Genomic DNA, 23146 nt, shown 5'->3' on the forward strand with positions numbered 1-23146 from the left:
CACTCCTTCTCACCCGCGCAACCTACGTTCTCCTCGGTATCCGACAATTACATCGGCCGTACGTTATGCGCGGCTGCAAGAATAATCGCGTTAGGGAACCACTGAATCGCTTTTGCGTGTGTGTACGAGGAGATCTTGATAAAAGGAAGAACGCGTAAATGATACGTCAATATCTTTTAGATACGTGTGTACGAGGAAATCGTGATAAAAAAGAAAAAGATAATATACCAAAGAGTAGATAAAGACGCTTTTAATGTGTCTTTTATCGCGCGCGCGCGATAAATTCGATTAGAACGTCGGTCATTGTCAAAAGGCGATCTTTTGTTCGAGATTGATGTAAGATGCGAAAAGTGACAATGGATTATGATGAAAATGAGATTCCTAAATATCGCGATGATTTCGTAGAAATTAAAAATCGATACTTTTGCTTTGCGAAAAAACAATAATATAAACATGGAAAAATAAATATTATGAACCATATGTTATACAATATACATGCGATTGTCTGTTATACACATACGATTAATATATAAAATATATATTCATACGAATGCATAATAATATTTATTTTACCGTGAGTAAAGGATGAATTAAAATAAAACAAGACTTGTATTTATACAATATTTAATAATAAAAGGCACATAGACGAAAAATACGTGAATAATAGAGAAAGGTTGCAACGAGTTTTTAAACATCAAAGCATCTGTATCGTTCAAACAGTTAGCAAATTACATTTTTCTATCTCTAGAGTCGAAAAGCAAATGAAGAAGCACAGTTATATCTTTAGGAATACTTTATTAGACGTGAAAAAAAAAATTGACTAAGAGTATAATAAAGCAGATATATACGAAACACGAGTGCAACGCGAGGAAAATCCGTGCAATTTAAAAAAAAATATATATATATAAATTTAAGTTTACTCTAGCGACAAAAGAGGAAACAAAAGAGCAAGCGTAAATGGCTCTGAAAAGGCCTTTAGCGCCATTCGCATGCTTACTTTTTCAACACCTCGATATCTGAAAGCTTTCTATCGGTCACCACGTGACCGAGTGATGCTTACTTTGCTTTCCTGAACGGCCATCCGTCCGGCACGCTCCATTGCGATGTATCCGGCAACGAAACATTTTGCTGCTTCCGCTCCGTGATGCATTTTGCGTTGTCCCTGTCTTCCATGTTCCCTCCGGATATCCTCCTAACGATCCCACGATTTGCGTTTTGCCACTGCTCGTTCTCACCTGCGAGTCGAGAGAGAGAGGATGCGCTTCGTACTTCAAATTTATCTTATCGACGTGCCCGTCGCGGAAACGCCCGATAAAAGCGTCGCCGGCGATAATACCAGCACGATAATCTACAGCATCTCCGTGCTTATCGAGAACGTTTAACCCTGCCCTCATACTACTGCATACCCCCGCACGAATTTCGGATATTCACGCGATATCGGGCGCTTTTTGCTTGACACCGCGCCTCTCGGATACCGTAAACGTTTCGATCACGTGTATAGTGAATGGCAAATTGCGTGGTAGAAGATGAAAATTTTGTTACGTTGCTCCCTGATGGATTTTTTAATATCAATTACATGTGACGTATTAACGTTTGTCATATTCGATACGTAAGGTAATTTAGGAATATCTCGACGTAACATGAAGATGATAATTGAAATTAGCGTTTTAATGTTTCACGAAAGCTGAATTAGATATTTTGATTTTTATTTTATATGAACGAAAAAGTGAAGAGATTATTAAATATCATATAAATATCATTTTTAATAAATCAAACGAATATTGATTATGTTAAAATTTGTAAAGGTTTTAGTTTTTTATAAAAAAAAAAATAATAATAATAATAATAATTCTCTCTGCCCTCTTCCATATGTTACTATACGAGCGTATAATTTGTACGATCTTTAATACCATTGCAGCTCTAAATGTTATGATTTTATATGCATTATTATTTTACCATCGAGATAGCAATCATCGATTGAATCTCGAATATGCGCGATGTGGAAAAAACAAATTGTCAAATTTCAGGAACGCGAAATATCTCTCGGCAGCGATTTTTTCTCCCTTTTTTGAGATATCACGTACGTGTCTTCCGCTTTTCAATTCTGTCGTCAAATATCAATAACCGCGTTTTTGTCCCTTCCTCTCGCAGTTTTATACTGTTGTGAGAATATCGGATGAATGAAACGTGTTTGCCTGGCATATATACGATAGTTCTATGCTTCGGGTGTTCTATTTTATCGCCACTTGGCGATCGACCGTATCGTACGATTCTGCAGTTAATTCACAATTCGAATTGACGGATGCATGGCTTTCAATATGATAATGACGAGTGTGCTTTATGGGTGTTCTTGCGCGAGCGAGAATCGGCATTTCCCAGCCGATGTTGTCGGGAATCGTCGTCTGGTTTCGAAGGAACGCATGCTTGAACGAATCAATACAAACACACACACGCTTGTCGAACAAGAAGAAAATTATCGGATATCAGCAATGTTTTACGCAGCAGCGCCGTTTTGGGATAGTACAGCAGGGATTTTTTTTTTTTTTTTTTTGCGCACGAGCATGTGTTCCCTGTCATTTACGAGCGCAAATCTGGGTCGATTATTACGACACGTAATCGATGCGTAAAACGAAGAGAAGAAGAACTTAATAAAATTTGGTTCGATCACAGAAAATCTATATAAATAGCGATATGTTTATAATCTTGCGAGAATAATTAAGATAAAAATTTCTTATCTTCTGCGCGTGTGTAATGTTTTCTTTATCGATAAAAATTTATACTAAAATAACACTCACGTCAAGTTGACGTTTTCGTTAATTCTCTGCAAAATGAGATTCGCGATTTTCATTCGCGTATAGTCAGCGGTAATAGAATACAGCTGTCATTTCCGTAGGGTTCGAAATGGGTTCGAGGCGAGTGAGCTGCAAGACGGAAAATGTCTATTTGCTCTCATTGCAGTGCTTACTCTAGAGTCTAGAAGGACGTACAGTTTCTAGCGGCGTCGTTCTTCGAACCCCACATCGCGTCATCCTGTTACCCGAAGAAAATCGCCAGTCATGACATATTGAGGCGATGTCCACTTACGTGAGAATTTCTCCTTACTTCGCATCTTATCATTCCTTCCTCGATGTTCCTGACGTCGCGAAACTTGATGTATGGTATCGCCTTATTTACGTGACCGCGGTTAGATTAATTGTGGGTAAGCAACGGAATTGCGGCGCTCTGAGTGATAGAGGGCATGTGATATCGCGGCTAAAATCCGCTTAAATTTAAAAGGACGTATGCCGGGTTTTCTCATTAATAGCCACGAAATTGAATGAAAAATTCAGCGTCGTGTGAAAGACTTGACAGTTAGATTTTCTATGAACTGTAGTAAACTTTTTCCTCTTTCTTTCCGTTCTAGATTTAATGCACTCGCAATGAATCATAATGACTATGTGATAAAATATAATTTTAAAATGTCCTAAAAGCTTCTGTTAAAAGCGATTGAAATTCCAAAGTATTTACAAAACTCGAGTTTCATGAATGTAAACGGATAACAAAATCGTACTTTTATTTAATTTTAAATGGTCTTTAAGTAAGCAGAATTTTTCGAGAAAACATTGACTAAGGAATCTGTAGATGAAAGAGGAAGTGCAGACAATTTGCATTATATGTAAAATATAATTAATTGAAAAATTTTTATTTTCTTTTTGCGAAAGTAAAGGTGTTTCTCAAGTCACAAATCCGTATTAAATAGTCGTAATTCGATTACGCGAAAATACGTAATTAATCGTCGTTATCTTGTTTCCAGACATACAACACGGATGCCCAAGTTGGCGAATCGTCGGCATGCGCGACGGCACTACTCTGCGGAGTTAAAGCCAATTACGAGACCGTTGGTCTGGATTCGTCGGCGCACTTCGAGGATTGTTATTCCAGTTTCGAGGCGCGCGTTCCTTCGCTTATTAATTGGGCCCAGGATCAAGGTGAGTCTCTACATTCGATACGGGATGAGGGATTAATGTTTGCAAGACTGGCGTTAGGAAAAGAGAGAGTATTTAAAAATATATTTCATTGAATTACATCGTTGTACTTTTGCGCTATATATGCACATACATTGTTGATTTCTTCGTTGATGATTTCGCGAGTTTAATTAATAATTCAGGCATATTCTTTTTATTAGCAAATGAGATTGATTTGCCGTAAACGGAAGAAAGGTTGATGAATACAGATTAATCTTTTAAATCAGATCGTTACTTCCTGCCGAATTTCATTGCGCGACGTTTACGATCCCGCGATCTCCTCATTATAAGCAAACGTAATTAATCCGCGCATATATCCAATTTGCCGGAGACGGGCGTTAAAACGATTATACTGCCGAAACAGGGTGCACGATTAAATGTCCATCGTATAAATTGAATTCGCGCACCGCGCCGCACATGCGGTGCACATCGTATTCTTGGCGCGTGTTGCTTGACCGGAAGCCGATATCTAATTTACGACCAGCGCTAATTGCACAAGGTAGCGCGATTCGCCTAATGGAAGATTTCATGTGCTGTTTATTAACTCGCCTCGTACATGCGAGAATATTCCGGACGAGGTAGATGTCGAACTTTCGCAGTTTCATGGTTCACGCTTCGAAGCTTGGGATGGTACAAAACTTGCGTGTTTACGATTTTGCGCGCGCATACACGAGAAAATCGTATATTAATTAGTATATTTTCATAAAATAGAAATATTGAAAATATTAATTAATTAAAGTTCAATTATTGTGTAATCTATATCGATATACTTAAATGAATCACCAGGTTTAATTAACGATTCGTTTAGATAAATGGTTTTTGATAATAGGAATATTTGGTTACTTTATGATTATATTCCTTATCGCAAATTATTATAAAATAATTTTTTCAAACAAGTTTAATTAGATCATCATCTATCACGACGCTATATAATTTTTAAAATATTAATATTAAATTTTGAGAATGATTTATGAGAGAGTATGTGCATTTTAAACGAAGATTTTGTTAAAATTAATCGGATTATTCAAATTTCTTTTGCGTTTCTAAACATTTTATTTTAGAAATTAAAAAACATAATATTATTCAGATATATGTATATGATTAAATTTCTTTTTGAAAATTAATAATTTTTTAAAATGAATTTGAGAGAGATATTAGATGTCTCTTATATTTGCCATCATACTCTTAATATTAGGAAGAGGGCATTTTAAATAAAGATGTTAATTTTAAAATTATAATCAGACGATAAGATTTTCTTATTAGTTTAAGAATGGTTCGTTAAAATTTTATTTCTTAAATCGGTCGTAGCTAGACATTTCTCGTTAAAAAAAAAAAAAAAAAAAAAAAAAAAATAACTTTCCACAAATGATATTATATTAAAATCTTTCTTCTCTCTTAAAGAAATCTTAAAGAATCCAAAATCTAAAATATCCAAATTTGTTATCAAAGAGATGTACAAATTAGCACACACACGTTTGTACTAAAACATCGATTCTCGCGGTGTATACGAGTGTGCGATACTCGATATAATTGATATACGCGTATCTAATAGAAGACAATAATCTCATCCTCTATATAATCAATCTACATGTGATGTCAGGACATTTGCGCATCCTGTCGTAAGAAGAGCGATACGGATGCGTTGTATATCAAAGACGGATAATCGACAGAGCGTCGTCGATGACGAAGATAGAAAATGCAATTAGAGAAAAGCGTCATGACACAACGTTGGACGGTAAAGCACCGTCGTTGTTAAACACAATACCATTCGTGAATTGGATAAAACGCACGATTGTATAACGAGGGCTATAACGGGGCCGGTTTTATTACATCGCTAAAACGTAACATCGTAAAATTGAAACTGTTGCGACTAGTATATACGATAGATCTCGGAGGTCTATCGCAGGGCGGATCCGTCGCAGAGGTAATTATCGGCGATGCCGTTGTAATTGCTTTTACCGCGAAATCGTAAGTTTATGAGCGGTCGTGCTGACGATGGCGGCGAATTAACGATAGATCCCGAGAGCGCCGCTCCTGCGAGCCATTAGTAATTGCTTATGGTTGTTTACGATGGTCGGTCATTGCAAAAAGGGATGCGCGAGCGAGCACGGTTGTAATCTGGTTGTAACGTAATTTCTTGCTCCCGCGCGCACGAGATGAGATGTTCGCGGAAATTTCTCTCTCTCGTTGAATAAGTAATAAATACTACGATATATAGAGAGAAATACGTTGTACGTATTATAAATTCAAAACGACAAGCGTGTCGTTAATAACGTGATACACAGATATCTTTAGTTCGTTCTTACAGTTTCTTTTTAAAAGAATATAGACATATATCTTCTCTCTACTCGCGAATTCTCGAACACGCTCTATTGAAATGTTTAATCTGGATCGTGTGATTTTTTTGCCGATTACGGACGTCACCTGGCGTTACGTTGGATTATCGAGACTAAAAGATTTCGAGATTTCTTTCTTATAATATTGCGCAATATGTGGCGACAAAGTTGCCTCGCTTCGTATCTACGATAACAAACAGCGGCATTGTGTTTTTGAATAGTTGACACACTGCCAAGACCGACCGGTGCGACCTGGCATATATATGCGCTTCTGACACGTGTGCTGCGCCGGTGTTACGTGCGTGTTTGTGTGTTTGTGTGTGTGTGTGTGTGTGTGTGTATACACGCGCGGCGTGAAAGGACGAGCTTGCTTTGCCGCGATCATTAAGATGAATGGCCCAGCTGATTAATCGCGCGCCGTTTGCCGTTGACACCCTTGGCTTTCCGCGCGGCCGCGGATCGTGGCTTTTTCGTCCTCTCCGCGTCAGCGGTTTGTCACATTCTTCAGCGTGACATCGCGACGCAAGATGATACACGGCGCACGGTGGAAATTCGACGGGAAACGAACGAGAAGAAGTAGGAAATTAAAAATCGATGAGGAAAAATGATGGCGGGACAATAGCGAAGCTACTGTGCAAGATACTCGAGAGTGAATGACAGGATTATCTATCATTCGAGGAGTAGTGAAATAAGAAGTGCGAGATTATGAAATAAAAGTTAAACGAGCGAAAACAAGTAGGGATTTAAAAATAAATAAGGATGGAAGAATAATGACAGATTAATAGTGACTATTGTAGAATGGTTGAAAATAAACGATATGTGCGATCATCTATCACTTGAAGAATAATTTTTTTTTCTGAAATAAAGAGAAATGCGGAATCATAAAATAAACATTAAGAAAAGAATAAATTACAAGATAAATGAGGGTGTAAAAAATATAATTTTATAATACAGTCTCTCTTTCATATATTTTGTTTATTGTACATATCGATATCTAATAATTTACTAAAATTAATCGCAAAATGATCAACATATAATTACGAGTGATAGAGTATAATAGAATAATGTAAAGTAACGATACGTTCAAGTATCATTGGATTCTGCATCGAATTAATAAAAACGTCTATATCCTTTTAAGTCGAGATATTTGAAACACATTTCCTTTACCGATGCCGCGATCTAAAAGCTTAAGAAGTTCGCGCTTTAAAGGGGACCCGACTCGCGAAAGGAGTAAATTTGGGGTGAGTAGGGGCTGTCTTTGCGACTTACTACGGTCCATTTCATGCATCTCGAGGGGCGAATCAAGAGTGTTCCGCCAGTTCTCACCCCGAGAACTCTGAAACTCCTTGAATTATTATCTCGAATCGTGCGCGACCTACGGAATCGGACGTTTCGCCCGTGGAAAAGGGATGAGAAACGAATTGGAAACGAACCGCCAAAGGATCATTCGCGGCGAATGATCCCGCAGGAATATTTACGGACCTCTCACGGTCCTCATGTGGGATGTCTTCAGTGATATTTATAGGCACGCATGAAGAAGATCGATCGCGCGGACTTTTTTCGCTGCCCTAACGTTAAGGGAACGAGTCGGGTCGTTGTTCGGGTTTCTTACATTCTTCGGATATCAGTCAAGGACCGATTGTCAAAACTTTTATTACAAAAAATCGACCGAAACGCCATCTGTTTTCACAACTTTTCAATTTGAAACTTTGGATAACTCCGGTAGCTAAGCCTCAAATTAAATTCCTCTTAAAGCAAAGTCACTGAAAGTTAACGAGGGAACAAAGTTCTGCGATACTTTTACGTCATTATTAAAAGCTTAATGTACCAAAATATTTTAATTTTGCAAAACAAGATGCGAGTTCAATTTTAAATATTTATTATCTACAATTTTTTTTTTGTTAAATTTTTACTACAAGAAGACTAGGCTTTGAATCTTTGAAGATTCTAAAAAGAAAAGCGGCGATAAAATTTTTGTATGGAAATCTATATATATTAACGTTGTCACAAGTAATATTAGTTTATTTTTATGCAAATAACCTCGTAATATATATTTTATCGAGTTAAATTTTATAATACTATGAAATAAAATTTTACTCTTTTTTTCAACAATTTTTATCTAATTTTCTAGATTATAGTATATAGTATAGTAAATTATAATTATAATATAGTATAAAATTTTTCCGACGTAAAAAAGTAACAAATCAAATTAGCAATGTGGTGATAATTTCAATTTGAGATATCGAGATCAAAGGATTCTTCAGCGTATCTTTAATGAAGGACCACGCGTCATTACACTCAGGTCGATTAGCATTGATCCTTCCTGGAGCCACTCTCGTAATTACTGACTCTCGGCAACGCGCGTTGCGCATATTGCCAGGGCAAACTCTGCGTGCCAACTTAATTCCTTAGCCCGTTCGCGGGCTAAGCAAAATCCCCGAGACAGCTATCAAGATCATTTCGAATGTTTCTGTAATTGAAATGCGATCTCATGAGTCGGATCGAGATGCGCTCCAATTCTGCACTTCAATTTTTCGATTATAATTTAATTAAAATGTCAAATATTATCATACGTGACTTTTAATTGTTAATTTCTAATTCTGTTTTGTATGCGATCTTATATCCGTGAATCTCGAAATAATTTTGAGAATGTTTAAAAAATGTGATTACATAAAAATATTTGCTTTGTCGAAATTTAATTTAGTTATATATCAAGAATTAAGTTTTCTATAAATATAATATTTATATATTCCGTATGTTTCGTACAGTTTTGATTTAAGTCTCTAAAAAAAGAGAATTTATCTTTTATTTTTATCTTAATGAAGTTGAAAATATTATTCAATAAGAATATTAGTATTTTAAATAGTACTTTGCACGTAATAAACGCAACGGAACGTAAAACATTTTCTGCAAGAGACACCGTCTCTGAATCTTGAGATAATCGAATCTTTGTTGAAAGTTTACATCTGAGATCTAGTATCCGCACCGCAATCGCGCGTCCCAGTTAAACGCGATACACTCGCTCTCGATTCGACGAGATTCCCGTGAATAATATACATCGGTCGACTTTGCCGGCAATAATCCCCGCACGTTCAAGCTCTATACCCGACGCTAGTTCGACATTCTAAAATCCACTTCGCCCCCAATGAAGGATAAATCGTACTGATTCGCCTCGGGAAGATCGCTACTCGGGGATATTTGTCTTCTACGTCAATGTGGCGGTGCACATGCTCGGTTCCCGCTTAAATGCGATAAAGTCGGACGCGGATACGGACGACCGCGAGGATCCAAAGGGGTGATTTACGAAAGCACGTAGCTGGGAACTTTGCCAATAGGAAACAAAGAGAAAGAGAGAGAGAGAGAGAGAGAGAGAGAGAGAGAGAGAGAGAGAGGGAGAGGGGAAGAGAAAGAAAGTGAGAAATTTACCACGAAAAGACAATAATCCGATTTTTCTGCTCATAGGCAAATCGACAGGGCTGGTTACAACCACCAGGGTCACACATGCGACACCAGCGGCTCTTTATGCGCATGCAGCCAGTCGTTACTGGGAGGACGATGGAAAGGTGCCACCTGCTGCACGTACCTCCTGCAAAGACATGGCACGTCAGCTGCTCGAGGACGAGCCCGGCCGTAACATCACCGTATGTAATAATAATATCCCGATGTGTTCATGTGTGGTGAAAATGTATGGCGACACTTTTTGCGCTTTATGTAGATTCAATGGCTATATTTCCTTGAGTGCAGTCACGAAATTTTACCGAATATTTCAAAAGAAGGTGGATATATACATATACATATACATATATATATATATTTCATTTTAATATCTACGTCTTATTACTTTTATTTTATGTCTTTTTGAATGCAAGGTTCGATTCTCAATATTACAAGTTTTATATGAAATTTTACAATATTCTTTAACCATCGGAAACACATTCAAATATCTTAAATAATATAAAACTCGATACATATATCGACATCATTTTATAATTTGAATCTTTTATTTATATATAAGAGTTACAAAACTTTGATTGATAAACAGCAATGTCAGATGGACATTTCGAGGCGAAGTTTTGCTCTGCGTGCGCGCGCCGCGATGAAATTTACAAATAAAATATTTAGGAATATCGTCCAAGTTTCTCAAGAAAGATGCAAAGATCGAAGATGTAAAGCCTGTCCGATATTCGGTTACATTCACGCCGGATGACGTACAGGGATTTTCATTGTTATGATTCCTTCCTGCATACGAGTGGACATAAAATTCTGCTCTTTTTTATCACGTTTCATTACACTTTCTATCTTATATCGATAGACATAAAATATATGTGTCGCGGTTTTATCCATATCTTTTGTTACGCTACGCTTCTTTCGCATTATTTTCTGCCGATCAAAATGCAGGGAGAATAAAACTTAGCACATACTTTTATTCCTACGAATCCGTGTTACTATTTATTTCAAAGAAAGATTTGCATTTTTTACAATCTAAAGCTTTTTTTTTTTTTAATCTGAAGCTCTTTTCTCGTAGAATTTTTGAGTCGATCAGTTTTAAATGTAAACAGTTATCGATTATATAGCCTGACTAGGAAGCTGCTTACAATGCATTCCATGTTTTAAATTAAATATTGAATAACTTTTAGTTTGTATATATGATAAATGAAAGTAAAATGCAACCTAGCGGACAGATTAAAAGCGTATTAACTATTAGCTATTTTTACCTTTTGGAATGACTCACGTGACGCTATTTGAAAAAAGAAGTTCTTGTTTTAAAGTTTGAAGGAAGCAAAGAACTCTGCAGGCGATTTCATCGAAGCGTTGCATCTCCGGGAAAGTTAAGACGAAACTTTCTTTCTCATTAAAGTCGGTTCCGCGTGCCTCGTCCAGACATTACGGATAGGCGGAATTAGAGATCTGCGATGATTATATGTCGTTTGTGATAAATTTTTCGATTCAAAAAAGAATTCTTGTCGGATAAAACAAACGAATTTTGTAGATTTTATTCGCCGAATTTTTATCAAATTTTCTTAAATTAAGAATTAAATTCCACATATACACGCAAATAATTTCTGCCCAAATACAGGTTGTGCTCGGTGGTGGCAGACGTCATTTCGTACCGAAGGTGACTTTAGATCCCGAAGAGCCAGATAAGGAAGGCAGACGACTAGACGGTCGAAATCTCATCGAGGAGTGGTCCAGGAATCATCGTCGGAAGAATATACCCGCAAGATACGTCTTTAACAAGGAGCAATTTGAGAACGTGGACCCGCGAAAAGTGAACCGTCTCTTAGGTAAATTTCAATACATTTTTTATATCTACGATTTGAAGATTTAATGATTGCATTGATGGTATTGAAATCTGATAGAGAACAAACAATAGTAATGCTCGATAGCTGTTTTGGCTTTAAATCGACGAACGATGTATGGTTTTTGATTAACGATTTGCATGAAAAATTTACGCGCTAAATTGTGGATTGAAATTCGTCGTGGAATACGCGAGTACACAACGGCTTGCAAGAATTTAATTTCATCATTCGCATTCTAAATTAATGCGATTGGTTATTATGTCATATTAATTGCGCGCTGTTGACAATCTTGTAATCAGTGTAATTATTAAATATTGAGTGTTTGTTGAGTGATTGTGAGATTATGTCGTGCCTATCGATCGCTATTAATGATACTTTATATAAATAGCTGGTTAATAAGTTAGAATGATAATTATCGATGTCAATGAAATAAAATTTTGAGTTATTAATATGGTTTTTGAATTATTAATACGTCGCGTACAATTGATTAATAATTTTTTAAAGCGTGATAAAAACGTGAATGAAGAAAATACTTTATTGTCAAAATAATCTATAACGAAAGATCTTACATGCTTTATCTAGACTTTCTTGATTTTCTCTGTTTCTTGTATTTTCTTTCTCAATGTCCTGATTTTTCTATTTGCCTCTCCCTTCTTTATTTGTCAATACGATAACAAACTTGTTTCCGTGCAACTCGATCCAATTATTTGCCGGAATTTACTCTTTTGTTTCTTCACCGCAGGTCTCTTCGCCTATTCTCACATGGATTTCGATGTCGACCGAAATACGAACGACACCGGCGATCCTTCTCTGGCCGAGATGACGATTAAGGCACTTCGGATACTTGCGAACAATCCCGAGGGATACTTCCTCTTCGTGGAAGGTAAGTCAGAAGTTAGAACACTAGAGAAAGAGTCACTTACAACTTTGTTGTGTGCCGGTGAAAGGAGTAAAGATACATCTCTAGCGAAATGGCATCAACACCGAAAGCCGTATTGAGACATTACTCTCAGAAACGAGACTCGGGATTCTTGTGACAATTTACTATCGATACAATAATTCTTTAAATTTTAAGCCCGTATTTTTCGAGAAGAAATTTCGCAACAACAATTTCGCGCTAAAAAACAGATTTTATTTGTTTTGTTTCTTTAACAATTCTATGAACTCAATATGCGATTATATCGATACAGCTACTTTTTATAATAGTCCCGAAACAAACTACTTTTGATTGCCACTCCTCTTCGCGAACTAGAAAGAACTGAAGATTTCTTAGGAGTTAACCGCTTCCTCCGATACGGTTATGGTTTCCGTAAAGCGAAGATTACTTTCCGTTCACATAAACACATGCTAATCGCACTTTTCGATTAATCAGTAAAAAAACGTGACACATTTGAAATACACTGACAAATTATAAAGTTATTTTTGCGATAAATAATATGTACATAGAAGTTTTATTTCGTTTATATCGAAAAAGTTGCGATACTTTCCATTACACGAATAATGCGCAATTGATATACCTACTAGTACAGAGAATAGTTACAAAAAAAAGAAAAGAAAAAAAAACAAGAATTAATTAGTCTTTGATCCTCGCGCGGCGAGAATAAATAGTTTATTCAAATGAGGATGAATAATGATAATCGATGAACGCGCGCGGTAGCATCAAAATTCATAATGACATCAGTCGCAGATTATTCCATCGATCTATCGTCGCAACTATCGCGCAAGTGGTATGCGGGTTGCCTCGAAATGACAGAGAGAAAAAAAAAAACATATATGTACGCGCGTATACATGCGTACGCACACATAAATGACGTGCAGGGGAAAAAAAAGCATTTGCAATTCAATGAGGCTGTTCGACGTATAAAAACGACGCGCTTTTTATGCACATTCGCACGTTCAAATTTCGATTTAGTCAGCGATGCAATAAAGGACGATTATGAACAATGCAAGTGTGCATTATGGATAAATCATTTTCTACCCATACACATTCGCAAATTATTCGATTCTATAAATCGAGAATGCGCACGATCAGCGAGTTGTGATGATTTTGAAAAACCGTCCAATGTCCAGTAAATGATAAATAGCGGATAATTTATAATGGAAATAAATCACTCATTAATACAAACCCATGACGGATATTAATCGTGGTACAAAAGATTTTTATTTATATAGAACGCTCAAGAATTATGGCCATTTACGAATATTTTGTACGGCTTGGTTATAGAATTTTTATCGAAAATTAGAACAAACTTTATCTCTGTTTCTGTAGAATCCAAATTTACTAAAATTCAATTTTAAATTAAAACTGGTTATATATGTTACATTATTCTTTTGCTCAAATCTAACGTGACATTTAACTCACAAAGATGTCTTTAATAAAATATAAATAATAATTTTCAGTGGTTATAATCAAGGGAGGCATCTAATGTTTTATCGTTATATAAAAATATCTCCACACATACACACACACACACACACACACATATATATATATTTTTTCTTTTTCTTAAAGGGAACGCGTTTTCGAAAATGTATCCTCGGTTGGGAGATCGGAACTCTCTGTCCTGCGCATTTTCTCTCTCCTGCACATACATATAAATGAGTTTGAGAAACTCTCCGCGCGCTAAAGTTATTTACGTGAAGTAGCTATCCGCATACACTTGCACATTACAACAATTTGATTAACACTTTCCGGTTAGAGGATACGCGAGAGTATGTTATCATCATTCAGATGGACTGACGCGCGACGCTACAAGCTTACCGCATATTTGTAAAATTTCACTCGGATCGCATTGCGGAAAATGCATTACTTACTATTGAAAAAATATCAGAGACTGAAAAAGAAAAATGTTTTAAACAAATTAAAATTGTTACATACGCCCCGTGTGCTGTCCAACGCGTGAAACTGGATTCGTTATTAAAAAAATTCATAGAAAAAAAATGTTATGATAGTTATTTTTAATTTTTATATTTTTGATGTCTCTCAAATTAATTTTAGAAGAGAGCACCCTATTTATTTTATTTTATTTGTTTTTACTAAATAGCTGTTCTACGAAATAAAATATATCTAAAATAAATAAATTTTTTATTATTATTATTATATTACATTCTAAATATTTTATTTTATTTAATAGATGGGAGATGAATATCATGAGTATACATATATGATATGTTTTGAAGAATTGATCATATTATTTTACAAAAGAAGTAATATACGTTTATACTGTATAATATACTGTATAAAATACTGTAATATACTGTTTTATGCTGTATAAAAGTAATTATAAATTTATATTATAATATACAAACGTAAATAATTTTACAGTATTATAACTGGAATACATGTGTAAGGTTTCCAATTTAAAAAATCATGAAAGAGTTACGCGAAAAAGTTAATACCCGAGGATACAAAATGACAAATAAAGTAAATTTACATAATTGGCTTTTTATTATAAACAATTTTTTTAATAGACATGAAAAGCTCGTCAAACTCGTGTTAAATTAAAACTGTGAGCCATTAAGAGAGGAAATTACTATGTTGAAAAATTACCTTACGTTTATTTTACTGAAATGAATTCTGTTGACTTTATAAGTACGTAGTATAAATTTCTTATACTATGCCCTCAACTTTGTAACAGTTATGTGTATATTCGACGAAATCGATATTCTTTTAAAGCAAGAAATTATTTTATCTTATTTTAATTAAATTTTTTCTGAAACTTTTTTATTTACAGATTATTAATCTTTCTCTTTTTTCCTTCTTTTCTTGGAAACAATTCAGACCATCCAGAGAGGATTATCAATAAAGGGAAAAAGAAACAATGTTTGATTATGTCATATATCGCTTCGATATGCAGTGTTAGCATTTTGAATAAGTGAAATGTTGCATATAGTATACAGGGTGAGGCATCTAAAACAGGCCACCCGAATAACTCCTATAGTTTTGGAGATAGGAGAAAATGTTTGAAATAAAAGTTGTATGATATGGAGGGGGAAATCTTGTGGAAGTGAACATTTTTTTTTTTTTTTTTTTTTTTTTGAGGTGGAGGCGGTTAAGAGATTTGAAGATCATCTTAATTTTTTTAAATGGAATCACTCTAATTTTTTTATACAAATTGATCCCTCGCAATATTTGGCACAAAAAATTATAAGGATAAGATGGCCAAAAAGTGAATAGTTCACGAAATATGTTGTACTTTATACTCCATACTAAATACTTACTTAAACTCAACATGTAGTATTAATACATAAAGATTGAAGTGTACAAAATGATTGAATGTTTATTTACATTCTATGATCCGTATAAGCGATAACACCAGAGAGGATACGAATGTAAACATGAATATTTTACGAAATATTTTATAGTTTATGTAAAATTATATCAAAATAAAGTAGAAAATATTTCGTAAACTATTCACTTTTTGGCCATCTTATCCTTATAATTTTTTGCCAAATATTGCGAGAAATCGATTTGTATAAAAAAATTAGGGTGGTTCCATTTAAAAAAAATGAAGATGATCTTCAAATCTCTTAAGCCTCCATCTAAAAAAAAAATGTTCACTTCCACAAGATTTTCCCCTTGATATCATATAACTTTTATTTCAAACATTTTCTCTCCTATCTCCAAAACTGTAGGAATTATTCGGGTGGTCTGTCTTAGATGCCTCATCCTGTATAGTATATAGAAACCGGCAACTAAAATGCAACTTGTCAAAGAAAATAATTTTATTTACATTTATTTACCTTTATTTACATTTTAATATATTGCAATATAATGCAATATAGTGCAATATATTTTTTATGATGCGCTTTTTATTTATTGGAAAAATAATGGAGGATTAATTACGTAAATAAATAAACACATAAATAAAACAAATCGTTTGCTCGCAAATGGAAAGATTTAATAATTTTGATGACAAAAATGAACAAAAAATGAATAGAAAAAAAAGCATAAACAGATCATATATATGGTACGGTTATTCTTATTCTGTAAAACAATACATTTAGCAATTGTATGTTAATATAAGGTGTTTCTGAAATAGATTGTTTAACTCGGAAAGCAATTTTTCTCGCTCTGAAAATGAAAAATAATCGTACATGAACTTTTTCTCTTTAACTTATAAACATTTTTGTCTACAGCTTACAGTATACATATATGAAATATATGGCAATGTATTGCGGATAAAGTATTCATACGATATACGGTTGTGCAAATAAAAAACCGCTTTATGTATATTTGATTGTTTCTTTGATAAAAACACACACACATAATTGTCAAAATAATTTTAAGTTAATACATATTCTATATCATACACGAATATTTTTAATGCATTACAAATTTCATGTACACATGTATATCGCAAATGTAAAGCTATTACGGAAAGCATGTTAATTAACTTCCATATAGTTTTCGCTCGTTTCTAAAATTGAAGCACCAAGTTTTCGGAATATTGGCATATGTCAGACAGAGCCAATGTTGCCGCAAATATATCTCGGGATTAGCGTGGTGCAATCTAAACACGCGTCTACGGCATGCGTTAAAATACTGTACATCGTGCGGTAAATGCGGGCGAATTGCCGAGTTTAGAGACCGACGTACTAGACTTCCGGATAGGGAACTTCATCAGATGACCGTCCCCATTTCGCACAGTCTCGTTTCACAGCCGCTGTTTGAAATCGGCATTGAGATCTCGACGCCGCGGCTAAAGTTTCGCACAACTGTTGCTCTACCAGCTATCGACGTTCATTGCGCGCTAATGCATTTCGATGCGACTTATCGCATTCATCAGGATCATTGATAGCACCGTGACCGCCGCAAGTATTTTTAATCTGATGCATGGATCCCGGCAAAGTTTTTATCTTCCTCTCTTTCTCTTTTCAATTATGTTGAAACTACGCTTTATATAGCTATTCGTTATGGATAAAAGAATATACGTATATATTGTTTTAAAAGAAAGTACCTTTTCTTTGTAAGGAAAAATAATTAAATGGATGAACGGCATTTCAAGATCTCCTGTTTTAAAAACATCGCATCTATGCTTTTTCAACTTGGCATTGATTATTCAAGAAGAAATAGCACATCTGGGCCGGAAGTCATATTTTCTTGTCAGTCCGCAAAGATAAATGCATAACGTCCGAACTTCCTGTTAAGCTCTTATCCGAGATAAACCTCAAGCCGGCTTGAGGCTCGTTTGCACGTCGGGCGGCTGTCGGCTGAGTTTCAGTAGCCGATGGATGTGTTTACACGTCACGTTCTCTGATGTATAGTTACGCGGTCAGGTTTTGGGTAGGACGAGCATGAGAGAGAGAGAGAGAGAGAGAGAGAGAGAGAGAACTCGGAAGCTAAATGGGTCATCTGAATATTAATTTCGAACGTTGCCTACAGTGATATGTCTTAACTGCATCAGCTGTTTATAAAGACGCGCGTTTTCCAGTTCAAATCATTCTAAATTTTAAGAAAACGATAATATTGATATTTATTAATAAAAAAAAAGAACAAATCGTAATATCGTAATTACGCTTAAAACATACTATTTATAAAAAATACTACAAATTATAAATACCAATTATTTAACATTTTAATATTTAATATTAGCGTTTTTTAAATTAATACAGTACAGATTTATCTCAATGTGTTCTCCGAATATATTTATTTTTTAGATAATTGAAGTTTTAACGCTATATTGGTGAAATAATTTGTCTCTTGTTTCTACGCAACTAGATAAGAACAATATATGCGATAAGATGCTTTCTATTTATTGTATTTTCCTCCATGAATACACATGTATGCAGTATCGCGATGCACAAACTTTCTCGGTTCTACGCTGCGTGATACACAGTATATGTATACCCCCGTGTATTCCCGCATAGAATTTATCGCGGAAAAACGAAACCCGCTTACGATGCTTAGTCGACGCGTTATTCCACGTAATCTCTTTCATCCCCGAGGCTTTGCGTCATTGAACAAGCAAGTACATGTATTATTACCGGGCGATAAAGTATCTTTATTGCCTCTTAAAACCGTACTTTCACGGTCCAAACGGGCTGTCCGTAAATTCCTCGTGAAAGGAACGACAAGGTTAGCGCACTTACTGCAAGTACCAGATATGTTAACTCTATCTGTTACTAGTATACAAAAATGTCATCCGGTTCATCTGACGGTTCATCCGCGCAATTTCGCGAGGAAGGAAACTTTTTGCGCAATCCCTACGTGTGTGTTAACGCCTCTCTTTTCTCCCCATAAGATAATATAATTACATCGGAGCGATTTGTCTAGAGCAGATTTTAATCCCGAGAGGATAATTCTAATTTTCGTTACGATATATTGCTTCTATATATGAAAATCTTTTAATGTATGACACGGTAATGAAAAAGCTATTCACGTAATATTAAATTGGGACGAGAAAACTGCGAAAAGTAATTTCATGATCTTTCTTAATAATGAAAATGGCATCGTAATAGATCGTCATTTCTTTGACGAATTAATGCTTGGCCCAAGTCGCTCGTAAAAAGTGCGATAATATACGGTGCTGCGGTTAATATCTTATCATTGTCCCTAATCCGACGAGAGAATCCACTTCCGGTAACACATTTAGCAGCGGTAATGTAACTCTGTAACATTAAAAATAAAAAGATACGACTCCTGGACGATGATTAGATAAAGAATAGCTTTCTAACAATAAGTGTAAACATTTTTCACGTCTTTCTTCGTAATATAATATATATTATTTAAAAAAAAATAAATGAATATATCGAAAAAGTGATATTTATATATAATGTTACATATGTAAACATAAATTATTTCAATTTTCATTCTATTGTAGTATTTTCCATTTATATATATCGAGCATATTAATAACATATATGTGTCGTATTAATTACTAAAAATCATACAATACTGTTCCGCGCACAATTTGCCAGTTTCATCATTTTCCATTTATCGCATACATGTATAGATAATATTTTAATTTAATTACGTAATACAGTATCTAATAATTCCTAACGGCCATTCGATATTGCTCGAAATTCAAATCATTTATATTCTCTCGAATATTCATTATTTAATCCTCTTATATGTTTATGCCGCTGAAAACAATGAAATATTGATTTCAGCAGTAAGTGCCGTTTTAGGTAACGCCGTAGTATTTACTTTGAATTGTAGTTTGGAAAAATGCAGATACGAGTCGCCTGAAGCAATTCGACAGTCCCTATAAAACGGCTTTCCAAAATTAACGGCACGAACGTAATTTGTCGGACTTTGCTCGGATTAAAATCTAAAGCTCGCAAGCGGGTTACGCGAACGAAGATGTCCCAGCTGGAAACTCGCTACGGGATTTTTCCGCAAATCTTTGAACGCGACAGTTCCGATTCCCCGCGGGCTCTAAAATAATTCTGAGAAACAAGTCAATATTCGAAATACTGTTAATTTCGCAATCGAAAGTTTAACGAGCCAATCGTTAAAATTATAAAGAAGTTACATTATGGAATAGAAATATTAATATTCCATCGAAATATAAGCTTAGAATTTGAGGATATTTTATTGTTTACATATGCTTTGAGAAGGAAATTACTTAATATATTTTCTAAAAAAAGTGTTCTTTTAACTTTTTACGTCACATCAAAACTTACATTACTTGGCTTTCCAGTGCTGATGCGTAATAAATATCGTGTATAGGTAAAAAAAATATATATATATACATATAAAAGTAAGATCTATAAATAAAGTAGAGAGAAAATTTTTAAATCGTTAAAAACAATAAACAATAAACGATTAAAATATGTAGTTTATGCGATATTTGAGTATTCTCATTATTTCAAATCACATACACGCCGGTATCTCTCATTAATTATCAATTTATAAGTATACAAAAATAAATTTTCTGTAGAAACGAGATACATAAATAAAAAAATTTGCGCACATAAATACATACAAAAAAATAAAAATAAATTAAAAATAAATAAATTGATTTATTTCTCTGATTTTCACGGACAATTACCGGACAATTATTTGGCATATAAATACAAATTTATGTTTTTCATTTCAATGATTGTTGGGATTGTTCCTGGGATATCGTAAATTCCGTCTTTATTGCTCTCAACTCTAAGTAGCCATTACCGGAAACTGGCACAATTCGAAATAGAGGCAAGCTGGTAGTCGTAATAATTGAAGTGCTGCCACTGTTTGCCGGACCGTTCACCGACTGTCATCACTAAGATAGTGTCGCGTTGCATCGTATCGAATAGCAACAATAGAGGTTGAATCCTAGAATAATCAAGATCTTCTGACGTTAACATGAAATAACGCAATTCTCATATCACAATCATTGTGATAGAAATAATATAAGTTTTGTTGCAGCCAAAATGTCGGGTCCAATTTACTTTAGTAAAAATTAGTTTAATGAAAAATAAAGCATAAATGATGATTTTTTTCTGAAATTTTTGCAGTCTTTATAACGAAAAACCCATCCCGGAAAATATTGTTTTTCACTTTGACAGAAAATATCTGATTGTGTATACGTTCTTATGGGATAGCATAAAAATACGCCGTAACGCGTCATCGATAACAACAAAAAGTAGACGTATACTGGGATACTTAAAATCCATGAACTTTTGATCGTTTTCCGCATGATTAAGATCCATTTCCGTTTTATTCTGGTGATGTTGAAACGCGCTATCGATTTGCGCATTAAATCGCACTTCGGCAAACGGTCCGGCAAATCTCTTCGCGAAGACTACATTTCGCATCGATTGCCTTCTTTACAGGTCGCGAATCGACGATCTCCCTTTTCGGTGACTTTTTATTTCCCCGGTGGTATTTCGATATTTTTCATTTCACGACGACTTTGTTGTTTGCTACACGGGATAGGCGATCCTGCGAGAGCAAGAATTTGCAACGTATGGTGATCGGGCATCTAGGGCACTTGACGTTCTTGATAGCTGTTTTCGATTTCTTTGTATGTACCGAGATTACTTTGTTATATTTATAGCACGTTACATACATCGGAGAATGCATGTTCAAAGCTCGTACAATACAATTTTGCAAGCTATAGACAAAAGCAACGAGATTCGAATTTAATAATTGCAACTGCAATCGATATAAAAAGAGATTACAACTATAACATAATTAAAAATTAAAATATGAATATAATTAACATCTGCAAATAATAAAACAGAAATTTTAAACCAAATTATTGTGTGATACACACACTGAAATGACGTTCCCTCATACTACATTATATATAGAATATGTCCATATACGTTTTTTTTCTTTTTTTTATACACTTTTTGTTCATTTATACAGGAAAAATGATGAAAATAATTGAAAAATAAATTGGAAGAATAATTTTCGCATTATTTTTTATACAAAAGTAAAGTTTACGATTAGATTATAAACATCCAAGAGAAAATAATGCTTATATGTAATCATATATAAATATATAGTTATATGTATAAAATATTATATAATCTAATTACAATCTTTAAAAATTTCTTTAAAAATATTTAAAAAAAGAATGCGAGAATTATTCTTTTAATTATTTTTATTATTATTTTTCCTATATAAACGGAGAGAGAGAGAGAGAGAGAGAGAGAGAGAGAGAGAGAGAGAGAACATACATAACAATATATATTCTGTATATAAATATATATTTATGTGCAATTGTATGTGGATAATTTTCTTTCTGAGTAATTTTTCCCGTTTAAATCAGTCTTCAAAAGTCTTGAAATAATCTTTTTCTAACAGTTTCCCTATATGTAGTATAACAGTACTGCAACACAGAGATTTGCATTTCTTCCGTATCGCATTCGTTGTGCGGTACTTTAAATGCTTCACGAAACGAGTTCTCCCTATGCACACTAAGAACTTATATATATTACTTCGGAGTCAAGTAGATTTGAACGAGACTCGGATGCAGCGAAGGGTTAGACGCAACATTTATGTACGTTTATCTACGCTGCACCGTCTGGCGCCGACTAAACCCTGTATAGGATGATATCTAAAATCTTGGCTCCCTCCCTCTGTCTCTCTTGTTCTTGCACAACGCGCAGCAATCGGATAAAGTCGGTCGAACGAGGGTCCGTTGTGTCGCATGTGCACGACACGGCGCGTAACGAGAGGATCGATGCAGCTACGTGCAGACGATGCAGTTCTTCTAAGCGTCATATCCCCGCGCCGGCATTTATCCCCGTAGCTTCTTTACAGTCACTTTTATCGATACGACACGGCACGCAAAGATCGTAGAACCGATGACATATTTCTTCATATTCCTGCCGGCGGTCTTGCTCTTCGAATGCACGTCGCGATCGGTCGCGAGCGTGTACGATATATGTACCCGTGCGAAGACATATAATCCTATATAACTATATATTTATTGGAGGTAGATATTTCCCTTCGACGCGGTAATGCAATTATAAAACATTTTCAAATGCTGTTTAAAGTTATTTTATTTCTAAATAATAAAAATGTAATAATAAAAATGTATTCAGAAATTGAGATAATTTTTATTAA

The 23146-nt window shown here is 34.8% G+C and overlaps 2 protein-coding genes across 11 annotated transcripts in view; one reads left to right on the top strand and one right to left on the bottom strand.

Annotated features, from left to right (window-relative positions):
- Positions 1 to 12697, bottom strand: part of LOC138938493 (caspase-1-like) — a 45579-nt gene extending 32882 nt beyond the window's left edge. Inside the window, exons 1-2 of one of the 2 annotated variants that reach the window (XM_070305510.1) lie at positions 12210 to 12697; positions 1061 to 1235 (exon numbers count right to left, since the gene is read on the bottom strand). In XM_070305510.1, the coding sequence (XP_070161611.1) occupies positions 1061 to 1173 (113 nt within the window). In that variant the 5' untranslated portion in view covers positions 1174 to 1235; positions 12210 to 12697. Of the gene's footprint in view, positions 1 to 13; positions 91 to 1060; positions 1236 to 12209 lie in introns of those variants that run through there. The other variant, XM_070305511.1, reaches the window with a different exon arrangement.
- Positions 1 to 23146, top strand: part of LOC138938492 (alkaline phosphatase) — a 159173-nt gene that overhangs the window by 109374 nt on the left and 26653 nt on the right. For all 9 annotated transcript variants that reach the window (XM_070305503.1, XM_070305502.1, XM_070305501.1 and 6 more), the window contains 4 exons: positions 3794 to 3968; positions 9803 to 9981; positions 11418 to 11625; positions 12383 to 12523. In XM_070305503.1, coding sequence (XP_070161604.1) covers positions 3794 to 3968; positions 9803 to 9981; positions 11418 to 11625; positions 12383 to 12523 — 703 coding nt within the window. The remainder of the gene's footprint in view (positions 1 to 3793; positions 3969 to 9802; positions 9982 to 11417; positions 11626 to 12382; positions 12524 to 23146) is intronic.

This window comes from Polyergus mexicanus, unplaced genomic scaffold, assembly GCF_030449975.1.
Source record: "Polyergus mexicanus isolate NDT 795.1 unplaced genomic scaffold, iyPolMexi1.0 SCAF_13, whole genome shotgun sequence".
NCBI lineage: Eukaryota > Metazoa > Arthropoda > Insecta > Hymenoptera > Formicidae > Polyergus > Polyergus mexicanus.